The 12,477-nt window shown below is 41.5% G+C and overlaps 1 protein-coding gene across 2 annotated transcripts in view; it reads right to left on the reverse strand.

Moving 5' to 3' along the window:
* The window catches only part of armh3 (armadillo like helical domain containing 3), a 117,864-nt gene that overhangs the window by 33,330 nt on the left and 72,057 nt on the right, over positions 1 to 12,477 (reverse strand). The window contains exons 21-23 of one of the 2 annotated variants that reach the window (XM_048550982.2): positions 6,539 to 6,621; positions 3,554 to 3,680; positions 2,361 to 2,436 (exon numbers count right to left, since the gene is read on the reverse strand). In XM_048550982.2, coding sequence (XP_048406939.1) covers positions 2,361 to 2,436; positions 3,554 to 3,680; positions 6,539 to 6,621 — 286 coding nt within the window. The remainder of the gene's footprint in view (positions 1 to 2,360; positions 2,437 to 3,553; positions 3,681 to 6,538; positions 6,622 to 12,477) is intronic. The other variant, XM_048550983.2, reaches the window with a different exon arrangement.

The following is a 12,477-nucleotide window of genomic DNA, read 5'->3' on the forward strand; positions in this document are numbered from 1 at the left end:
ATCACTTTTTATAAGTCATAATAGGTCGCTTTGCTTTACGTGAGTAAAATCTATAATAAAGTTACACTACAAAGAACAACACACAAATCACATCAATGGAATGAAGTGTCAGAAGATAGAGATTAAAATGGATCAAACATGGATATTAATAAAAAAGCAAGTGTAGATATTAAGGTGGATGGAACATGGTTTGCAAGTGTTTTAGAGCTTCTGAGTGTGGGAATATGGAGCATTGCAATGTTGGCCAATGGGGGCTGCTGTATACACATTAACAGGTTGGACTGCAAATTGCAAATTGTAAATCATATTCAATGGACACACAATGCCAAATAAATTTTAAAACGAAGCTGAGAACCAAATTAGTTTCAACTGAACATTGTTATGAAGTTACTAGCTACATTAACTAATTAAAAGATTTATAGACAAAATTTAATTATGTTATGGACTGAACCTAATCACTAAGATACTGGCTGAATTTCAAGGAGCCATATATTGAATTAAATTTTACCCAATGAGCTGATGTCTGAAGTTAATTCCTCAGATGTATTTATTTTTAATTTGCATTGTTGTTGTAAACAGAGAAACTGTTTTCCACACCTGCAGAGTATTACTTAACAAATGATCACAGGAGTCCAGGAAAATGGAACAAAAAACCTAAAGCAATTCCTAGAAGGTATCACACTTTTACTCCACCTTCACATCCCCAGTTAAATGATCAAGTTCTAGCCTGCAGACTAACTCAGGAACAGTGCACCTACACTCCGTTCACCAGCACAGAGGTAACTCAACCTTGTCCTCCTCTGCTCAATAGTATTTAAAACTTTGCTCCCAGTGGCCATGTCTCACTTAAGTGATCCAGAAAGAAAAGTCCCGTCAAACTCCCCACTAGACAAGAAAGTAGAGGTGAAGCCCAAGAATCGTCATGATAGTATCAAAGGGCAGAAAGGGTCTGATCGGCCAAATGGCTATTCCAGCACCTGTTGTACTTGGAGCATGCTGGGACACAGTGAATTTTCAAGTGAAAGATGCGCAAATGAAGGAAAACAAACAGCTGCCAGGTCCTTGAATAAAACCAAGTGACAAACAGGACGAGCAACTATCAGCGACGGGGACTTTCAGTCGAGAGCAAAGTTAGCTGAGCAGCTTGGCCAAGCTCACTGCGTGAGGACCAGTTAATATTAAAATATTTTCACTGTGCCCTTCTGGCAGCGTCTAATTTTAACAGAAACCCAGAAACTCCAGTCCTGCCCAGATCGTCCAGCTGCTTGAGCACACTGAATTTAAATGTAATCAGAATGTCACAAAAGAGGATTGCAAAGGTTTTAATTATTCTAGCACGATACATTCTGGCTGGGTCATTCACTTATTGGGAATTAGCACTATAAGTGGCAGAAATCTTTACCACATAGAAGGACAAGGACAGCAGACATGGGGACAGCACCACCTGCAAATTCCCCTCCAAGCCATGCACCAAATATATCACTGCGCCTTCACTGTCATGGAGTCAAAATCCCTCCCCAGCAGAACTGAGGGTGTACCTTCATTCCAGTGGCTGCAGCAATTCAAGGAGGCACCTATCTTCCCTATGGCAATTAGAGACAGGTAGTAAATTTTAGACTTGCCAGAACTTTAGACTCCTACATCCTATGAATGAAAGGAATAAGAAGATAATGGGGAGTTCCAAATACATCATCGACCCCATAGGGTTAAGAAACACATTACCTACGCGTCAGTGGCGAGTTCTCTAATCTGAGAGTCAAAAGGTCATAAGTTAAGTTTCATTTCCAAGACCTGAGCACAAACATATCTGATGCTTCCAGTGCTGCAGTGTTGTAAATATGAAGCTAAACTGAGGACATGTCTGTTCTCTCAGGTGGATGTACAAAATCTTACTGCACCGTCTAAAGAGTAAAAGGAAAGCTCCTTCTTCGTCTCCTTGCCAACAGTTATCATATAATGAGCATCACTAAAGCAGAGCATGCCATTCTACAACTGCTGTTTACTGGAGTTTGCTGTGTGCGAATTCCTTGGCATGCTTCCTATATTATAACAGCAACTACCCTTAAAAAAGCACATTATAGGGTGTCACAAAGTGTGCTATGGACAAACCTCATGAAAAGCACTGTATAAATGGAAGCTTGTTTATAACTCCCCTATATTTTATATAATACATACACCTTGTTCATGTAATACATATCGTGCGTTAATGGGCGTCTAAACCACAAAGTGATGTAACATTTATATCACAACATTCCCAAACTAGGATGGATCAACCAAAAAACAAAGAGTGAAAGTGATCCTCACTTACACTGAGTGGTCTATGCCAAAGATCAAGCTCTTCACTTGCATATGCCCCTTACCTGACGTTGATCAGTGCATGGGTCACTTTACTCGCTGGCTCCTTCCACTGACCACTGTTCGTCGAAAGCCTCAAAACTGTAAAAGTGAAGGTCACCAACACTCATTTAAAACTCATCTTCGATCACCTTTACACTGACTTCCATGAACAAAAACTTGCATTTGATACATGTCCAGCAACAACCTACCTTTATGCACTGCCTCTGCAGAGGCACTAGGGGACAATACTGAATGTGGAATTGAAGTAACAGTGATTTAGGAAAGATGTCAGAGTTTTCAGAGGAGTTTTTAAAAAGGCTCTTAAAAACAAATAGGAGGAAGAAGAGTTTGGAAGAATTCTTGGCAGCAAGGTCTATCAGCTGACGGTGTGACGGACAGTAGGGTTGAAGCAAACAGTCTAGAGCCCATGCTTTCAAATGCAACAGAAAGGGTCAGTGTACCCATAACTTTACACGGTGGCTCAGTGGTTAGCACTGCTGTCTCACAGCACCAGGGGCCATAGTTCAATTCCACCCTCAGGTAAGTGTCTATGTGAAGTTTGCACATTCTCCGCGTGTCTGCACGGGGTTCCTCTGGTTCCCTCCCACAGTCCAAAGACATGCAGGTTAGATGGATTATCCATGCTAAATTTCCCATAGTCTCTAGGGATGTGCAGGCTAGGTTGATTGGGCCATGGGAGATGCAGGGTTACAGGGATAGGGTAGGAGAGGAGTCTCGATGGAATGCTCTTCAAAGAGTTGGTGTGGACTCAACGGGGTGAATGGTCTGCTCCTACAGTGTCAGGATTCTACACTTTCCTCAGATCATCCAAAGTCAACTGCTGAGCACACAATCCAAGCTGACACATTAGCAGAGGTGCCTTCTTTTGGATGGGGAACTGAATTGAGTTGCCATCTGTCCACTCAGGTGGACGTAAAAGATCCCATGGCACTAGTTGAAAAAGAGCAGGTAATTCTCTCGAGTGTCCCAGAATCAATATTTATCCCTGAATCAACATCACCAAAGAAAAATAATTTAATCATTAACACAATGCTGTTGATGGAACACATCACTGCTATATATCTTACATCAGTGTCTACACTTCATAAGGCACTTCACTGGCTGTGAAGCATTCTGAGACACACTGGGGATGTGAAATAAACAACAGAACTGCAAATGTTCCTTTCAACTCAGTTTAAAACAAAAATAAACTCACCCATTGAATACAAGTTATCAAAGACTTGGTGCATTCGAATGATCTCGTAGTAAAGTTCATCATAACTACTTGGTGTGGGCAGGAAAGTGTCACCATATGTGATAAATACGTTGAATAAATTTACAACCTACAACAAAAAAGAGCCATTGCTCAGTTAAACTGCTACAATTATCAGAGGATAGCAAAAAAGGCACATGAGGAGCAGTCCTGCCAGGCCTCTTTGGGTGTGAATCAGAACGTGAGACATGCGGAGACATTCTGCAGTACCTCATCAGGTACAGGGTTCGAGATCCACTTTAGTTGCGATCATTTTCCCTCAACCAGTCCCAAATGTTTAGGCATTCAAGTGTAGTCATTAACAGAAAAATGGGGGAAAAAGTTATTTTGGATGAAAGGGTTACATTTGATGGATAAATCAGAGACCAGCTTTATCCTCTCAAGTTAGAGTCTCCAGTGGTAATCCAACTGAGGAGTTTAATCAAAGGAATTGATACTGCAGATGAAGAGGAACTATTCTGTCTGTTTGGAAGAGCACAGAATAAAGGGGAAGAATCTCAAAAGTTAAAGCTAGGCCATTCAGAGGTAAGATCATGAAAGGTTGTGAAAATCTGGGACTTAAACCCTGAAATGGTGCTACATGTATAGATTGATGAGGGCAGAGCAGTAGATGTTGTTTACTTGGATTTTAGCAAAGCCTGCTACAAGATTCCGTAGGGTAGATTTATTAGTAGAGTTAGGTCATGTGGGATTCAGGATGAGCTTACCAATTGGATACATAATTGGCTAAACAGCAGGAGACAGAGAATGGTGGTGGAGGGTTGATTTTCAGACTGGACACCTGTGACCAGCGGTGTTCCACAGGGATTGGTTCTGAGTCCTCTTTTGTTTGGCATTTATATAAATGATTTGGAGGAGAATAAAGAAGGGACGGTTAGTAGGTTGCAGGTGACACCAAAAGTTGTTGGCTTAATGGACAGAGAAGAAGATTTTCAAGATTACAAAGGGATCTTGATCAAACGGGTCAATGGGCTGAAAAACAGCAGACAAGAGTTCAAACTGGACAAATGTGAGGTATTGCATTTTGGTACAACAACAAAGGTCGTGTTTATACAGTTAATGGTAGGGCCTCAGGTCGTGTTGTAGAAGAGGGGCCTAGAGGTGCAGGTACATAATTCTTTAAAGTTCGCATCACATACAGACAGGGTGGTTAAAAAGGCATTTGGCATGCTTGCCTTCATTGCTCAGTCCTTTCAGTATAAGAGTTGGGAAGTTCTGTTGAGTTTGTACAGGACATTGCTGAGGCCTGCTCTGAACTACTATGTCCAGCTCTGGACAGGAAGGATATCACCATCAAGCTGGACAGGTTTCAGAAGAGATTTACCAGGATGTTGCAGGGTATGGAAGGTTTGAATAACAAAGAGAGGCCAGATGGGTTGGGGCTTTCTTCACTGGAGAATAGGAGGTTGAGAGATGATCCGATAGAAGTTTATCGACAAAAGGATATAGACAAAGTTAATGGTAGTTGTCTTTTCTCTAGGAATAGGTGATTTCAAGATTAGGGGACATATTTTTAAGGTGAGAGGAGATACTTAAACAAAGGCATGGGGGCAATTTTTTTTTTTTACACGGAGGGTGGTTCACGTGGAATAAACATCCTGGAGGAAATGGTGGATGTGGATACAATTACATCGTTTAAAAGACATTTGGATAAGTACATGGATAGGAAAGGTTTGCAGGGATATGGGCCAAAAGCAGGCATGGAGATGGGACTAGTTTAGTTTGGGATTATATTTGGCATGGACTGGTTAGACTGAAGGGTCTGTTTCTGTGCTGTATGACTCTATGACGCTGATAGAAGACTTAAGAACATACATGAAGATTTTTTTTGATCAGCATTAAAGGGTTATGGAACCAAGGCAGGCATACGATGTTCGGATACAGATCAGCCCAATCTAACTGAATAGCTGTTCCTGTTCCAAAATGTGCCACTTTAAACGCTAACAATAACCCAGCTTTATGTTTGAAACAGCAGACAGTGGAACTTCACATGAGTGCATTAAGCCTTTATCTGCTGACATCCAGTAATAATTTTGTAGTTTTGATCAAAAAATATCCTGCATTGAATAGCCTAGCAGGGAGGAATATTGCATTAGGTGCTGGTTATTGTTGGCTCGTTGGACGGGTGAATGGATTTGGGCAGATTGGGTAGAGACTGATGGAAACTAACAGGAGGGGGTCTGAGGTCAATAAAAAATTTAACAGATTTGCCAGTGCTGGTGGCTTTTCCCTCTCCCTAAAGATTCCACGTCAACCGTCCATGTGACTTCATCTGCCCTGTTGCTAGGTTTTTGTTGCTAGGCAACTCAGAAAAGGAATCCGTCACTTGTAAAAATCCTCCTTTCTGCTGCAATCTGCAAATTTTAGCATTTCATTTACTGTAGTAGCCTTTCTTTAATCATTAACAGGTACCACAAGCTGCAGGATTTCTGCAGCCAAGTTCAGGGGAAGGTCTGCAGCTTGTCCGATTAGAAATATTGCTTCTGTTAGCCAAACCTTCTGCTTTTGATTTTGAAGCCAATTCAGTATCCATTTGTATCATCTGCCTTGATCCCAAAAGCTTTCACTTTAGCCAAGAACTGAACGAAGACTCTGTGCTCCCTTGGAGCCCTTCCACCAATCAGTCCATCACACAATGACAGGTCCTCACTAAAGAGGGGGGTTGTCACACAGTGACAGGGCTGCACTCTCGAAGAGTCAGTCGGTCACACAGTGACAGGTCCTCACTCTTAAAGGGTCAAGTCAGTCTCACAGTTTCACATATATCAGTAAAATTTTAAAACATTCTGATTCTATTTATCAAAAACGGTCTGACCAACTTCACAGCTACTCAAAAGAGTTTTGTAGCAAGCAGCCTTCCTGTCATCTGGGGACAACTGAGAGACTTGAGCAAACAGCAAACGTTCACAAAGTGTACATTTGACTCACCATTAAAGCCAAAGCAAAGATGTTGTATTTCCCCAAGAGCACAGTCTCATTTGACATCAGGAATTTCAACAGATTGATCAGAGCTGGAATCACAGGAAGCACGTAGTAAGAAAAGTAACAAAACAAAAATAAACAACTTTTATTACTAAATTTCTCTCTAACTCCTAGCTATGGTGTGTGCTGCAATGTTAGGAAATTGATCCTTGTGTTCAGATTCCATTCACTTCATAACACCAGGTGAGGAGAGATTTCTAACTGAAACTCTTCCCTGGCCAAACACAAAAGCTAAATTACCTATATAACAAAGTGTGAAGCTGGATGAACACAGCAGGCCAAGCAGCATCTCAGGAGCACAAAGGCTGACGTTTTGGGCCTAGACCCTTCAGAGAGCTCTCTGATGAAGGGTCTAGGCCCGAAACGTCAGCCTTTGTGCTCCCATGATGCTGCCTGGCCTGCTGTGTTCATCCAGCTTCACACTTTGTTACCTTGGATTCTCCAGCATCTGCATTTCCCATTATCTCTGAGCTAAATTACCTATTTCTGTTCGCTGGTCAAGACTAGCTAACTTGTCAAAGACTGGACGGATAAAGGTAAGACCCTCTAATGAGCAGTTATCCAATTCCTGTATAAACAAAGCCAGAGGGGGTTTGCAGCATTTCTTCCAGAATTGCCAGCAATCTACCTGATCAGGAATCTGCTCCTTTTCAATGTGGTTCTAACATTGCCCTAATGGACAGTTACTGTGACAAGCTAATCACTAATCACAGATACACACACTCATCAAAAAAAGCGAATGGATGTGGACCCTTATCTCATTCAGAGTAGAATACAAATCGGAAACTGTACATTAACTGCCCAGAGCTTCAATCAACCTGGAGTAAAACCATATGGAGCAAGTACGGGAAAAACTCAGCAGTTCTGGCAGCATCTATGGAGAGAGAAAGAAAGTTAGTGTTTCTAGTCTAGTGGAATCTGGAGAAACTGCGTTCATTTCTGGATACTACACTTCACAAATGATATACTGGCTTTGGAGGGAGTGCAGCTCAGTCAGCAGAATGATGCATAGGCTTCAAGAATCAAGTTTTGATGACAGGTCGCATAGACATGGTCCGCGTCCGCTTGAGTTTAGACACTAATCTGGATGATTAAAACAAAAAAGGGATTATTGGGGATACAGTGAGAAAAATTATTTCCTCTGCTTGGGAACAGCAAAATGAGGGGCCATAATCTCAGGATGAGAGATGGTCACTCAGGAACAAAGCCAAGCAGAAAGATAATATAAACTTGTGAAGGCACAAAGGGGACGAGAGCCTCCTGTTCAGACAGAACGTATCGACCTTTGTAAAAGAGTCTTGAGAACAATAAATATAGGGAAAGGTTTTGTCCCAAAGGAGTGCTGGCTAGCTAATATTGTACTAATATCCAAGGTGGCAGACAAAACATATCCAGGGAAATACAGAAAGTTATCTTAATTCGGGTGGCCATAAATAACAAGACTCCTAAAAAGGAGGAAACACAAAAGTATCTAGAAACCAAAAATAGAATAACAAATAGCATGGATTTCAAAAAAGAGAACATCTCACTTGACCAACCTTATTAAGTTCTTTGAGGTGCCAACAGACAGAATAGGTAAGGATAATGCAGTAAATTTTGTATATTTATATATCCAAAAGACCTTTGGTAAGGTGCTACATAGTGGATATGGTCAGAGAATGAACAGTCAAGGGATAGGTGGCAGAATGGTTAGCTATTTGGCTTGACGACAGAAAGCAGAGAGTGGGAGTAAAATACAGTTTTTCAGAGGAACAGAAGGTGGGAAGTGGGATCCTACAAGAATCAGTGTTTGGACCATTCTCTGTCACAATTTACACGAACAATTTAGACTTTGGCAGCAACAGTACTACTTCTAAATTAGTATGCTACATTAAATTGGGGTTACAGTCAACACTCAAGAGGAATATGAGTGTATGAATCAATAATCAACCTTAAGTATGGATTTATAATTGGTAAGAATGAGGTCACATGAGTCCTGGGAGCTAAGAATCCAAATGGGGTAGAGGAACAATAAGACCGGAGAGTACAAATACACAAAATCACAACAGGTTGCAATGAGTCATAAGGTCATAACAAAAGTAAGCCAAGAATAAAGTACACGGCTCACTCCAAACATGAGGCAAACCTTAGTCCAATAAAGCCTGAGAGAGCTGTTTGCAGTACTAGTCACCATAACGTAAAAAGGTTGCACTGGCACTGGGAAGGACACAAATAAAGATATCACACCTAAGAAAAAAAGGCTAAGTCCCTACTCTACAAAAGGCTGACTGGTGACTTGGTAATATGTCAAAAACAATTAGCTGTAATCTAGGTTATATACTGGAATCAGAAATTGGATACATGTATCTCCTCAGGATCTTATATTTTTCAATAAGTTCACTTGGGGTTATTTTGTAAGGAAAGGTTAGGCCTGCATCTATTGGAGTTTAGAAAAATGACAGGTATTGAAACATGTAAAATCCTCAGGGGCCTCCACAGGGGAGATGCTGAAAACATACCTCCCATCATGGGAGGATCTAGAACTAGCCGGCACAGTTTCTACTGTAGGTGAGGAGAATTTATTTTTCTCAAAGAAGGTCGTTAATCTGAGGCATTCCCTTCCCTAGAAAGGAACAGAAGCAGGATCGGAAATATTGTTAAAGTAGAGTTAAACTCTTGACTGTCTCTTGTGTCAATGGTTGACAGGAAAATAGAGTTGAGACCACAGTCAGAACAACCGTGATCCTGAAGTAGTACAGGAGGATCAAGGGGCTGGATTCCTGGTCCTGATTTGCATGTTGGTATTAATTATAAGGGGAATTTCTTGAATGGATACAGAGAGTGTTTCCACTACTGAGAAAAACTAGAGGTCATCGATAACCACCAGCTAGGGAATTCAGAAAAATAACTCTTTTTGCAGAATGTAGAACTCACCACCATAGGGTGTGGTTGAAATGAAGATAATTGATGGATTTAAAAGAAAGTTAGACAAGTGTATGTAGTAAATCAATAGGATATGCCAGTTTAGTTGGATGAGGAAGGGTGGTAGCTTAGGCTTGTTGGGCCAAATGGCCCATTTTCAGTGCTGAAAATCTGTTGTAAAACTAAGCCGCTGAGGCTACGCTCATCATCAAGAAAAAGAATCTTTGTACAAAGCTTTGCTGGAAACATGAAACTCTTGTACGCATGAAAAGGCTGCAGCTGGTGGGGTCAGTTGCTATTGTAAGACTGACGTCTCTGTACTTTCGCTGAGTAAATGCATCAAGGAGGAGAGTAAAAAGTTACAATGACTTACTACAAATGGTTTTTTGTTATTCATTTGGGGAGGAGGACATCACTGGCCAGGTCAGCATTTATTGCCCATCCTAAAGAGGTTGGGTCCAGAGTCACATGTAGGTTAGACCAGGTAAGGATGGCAGCTTCCTTCCCCTAAGGACGCTAGTGAGCCAGACAATTATCGGTAGTTCAATGGTCGCCATTAGATTCTTAACTTCAGATATTCATTGAATTCAAATTCCACCATCTACCAAGGCAGGGTTCAAGCTCATGTCCCAACAGCATTACCTAGGTGTCTGGATTAACAGTCCAGTGATAATACCACAAGGCCATCACCTCCGTTTATCTCATTGGAATATGCTTGGGAGCTGAATGGCCTCCTCATGGACTGATGTCTCTATTTCCAGGTTTGAAGCAGGAATGTTTTTGGTAGCATGCACAAATTCCACTACCGGGCCAGAAGAGTGCCCATACTGGATTTGTACTTCAATGAACAAGGCACGATTATGCACTCCCAGAAGTAGAATCCTTCAGATTGTACATGAAACTCCAGTTCAGACAAAAGATCAACCTGAAACACTGTCTGCTTCTCTTTCCACCAACACTACTTGTAAAATTGCCAGCATTTTCTGATTTTATTTCAGACTTTCAGCACCTGCAGTATTGTATTTATTTTCGGGCAAGATTTGTTTGAAGAAATGATTTGAAAATTAACCTCAGATGGTCAGGTATTTATTTTGCTGATTCTAAATAATTTCCAACAAGAGAGAGCAAAAAGAGACAATGGCAGATGGTGGTAACAGATGTTACATAGCTGTAGTGACTGAGCTTCGCTGCATGCGCCATGTTGCTGATCTGATTTGGCTGCAAGGCAGCTTGACGGGAGCCAGGCAGCAGAAAGAAACTGCAGAATAGAAGTCAGGAAGAGAGTTCAATCAAACTGCAGGCAGAGAAAGGAAGGATGGGACCACAATAAAAGAAATAAAGAAATGCATAAGCAGAAGAATAAGGTAAAAATAAAGAGAAAGAAAAAATAACAAAGATTATAAGAAAAAGACAGGGAGATTTCGAAAGCAAAATACAAAGAAATAATACATTTGAGAGGTTGTAACTTGATATAACTTTCAAAGCATGGGCAGTTGAAGGCCATCCAACTGATGATGGAAGGAAGACAGACTAAACTTGCATTTCTACAGCAGCTTTCATGATCCATCGCACTTCACAGCTGATGAAGAACGTTTTGAAATACAGTTAATGTTGCCAACTAGGAATGGTGGCTGTCAGTTTACTAGCAACAAGCTCACATGAATACAGCAAAAATAAAATAAAGCAGATGATCGGTTACTTTTAGACCTGAATCAAAGAATAAATGCCTGCCTGGACACCAGGGATAACTACCCTTCAATTCTTACATTAGTAGATGTAGAGATCTCAGCTTAACAAAGTTTGAAGCGTGGAGCCTGTCCACCAGTGCAGCTCTCCCTCAGTACTGACCCTCCGACTATAGAATGCTCCCTCAGCACTGACCCCGACAAAGGAGCACTCCTTCAGTACTGACCCTCCAACAAAAAAAGCACTTCAGCAGTATTTCTTCTACAATTGGAGCTTTTGTCTCAACTGCTAAAACAGTTGTTCCCTTATTGCAAAACCACAACATTATTCCAATTCCCATGCTTACAAGATTTAACAAGGAAGACAGGGCAGGAACAGATGCAAAATTAGAACAAGTCTGTCTTGGGAGTTCGAAGGCTAGGGGTGTTTATATTTGATTCAATATTCCTGTCTTACATAGATACATTAAAAGATAGGAGCGGAAGGAGGCCATTTGAGCCTGCTCCACCATTCATTACGGTCATGACTATCATCCAACTCAATCCTGCTTTCTCCCCATTATCTTTGATCCCATTTGCCCCAAGTGCTATATCTAGCCGCCTCTTGAATACATTCAATGTTTTGGCATCAACTACCTGTGGTACTGAATTCCATAGGCTCACCACTCTTTCGGAAAAGAAGTGTTCTCCTCCTCTCCATCCTAATGGTCGACCCGGAGTCCTCAGACTGTGACCCCTGGTTCTGGTCACACCCACCATTAGGAGCATCCTTCTTGCATTTACCCCATCTGGTCCTATTAGAACTTTGTAAGTCTCTATGCGATCCCTCCTCATTCACCTACACTCCAGCGAAAACAGTAGTAACCTAGTCTAATTTCTCCTCATATGTTAGTCTCGCCATTCCCGGAATCAGCCCAGTAAACCTTTGATATACTCTCTAGAGCACGAGCTTCCTTCATCAGAAAAGGAGACAAAAAGTGCACTCAATATTCTAGGTGTGGCCCCACCATGCCCCTGTATAACAACACATCCCTGCTCCTGTACTCGAAACCTCTCACAATGAAGCACAATACACCATTTACCTAAGGGATAGTAGGAACTGTAGATGCTGGAGAATCTGAGATAACAAGGCATAGAGCTGAATGAACACAGCAGGCCAAGCAGCATCAGAGGAACAGGAAAGCTGACGTTTCGGGCACCTGTATGCATACCTTCAGCAACTGGTGCACAAGGACACCCAGGACCTGCTGCACAATTTCCTCTCCCAATTTATAGCCATTCAGATAGAAAATCTGCCTT

This window comes from Stegostoma tigrinum, chromosome 20, assembly GCF_030684315.1.
Source record: "Stegostoma tigrinum isolate sSteTig4 chromosome 20, sSteTig4.hap1, whole genome shotgun sequence".
Lineage (NCBI taxonomy): Eukaryota > Metazoa > Chordata > Chondrichthyes > Orectolobiformes > Stegostomatidae > Stegostoma > Stegostoma tigrinum.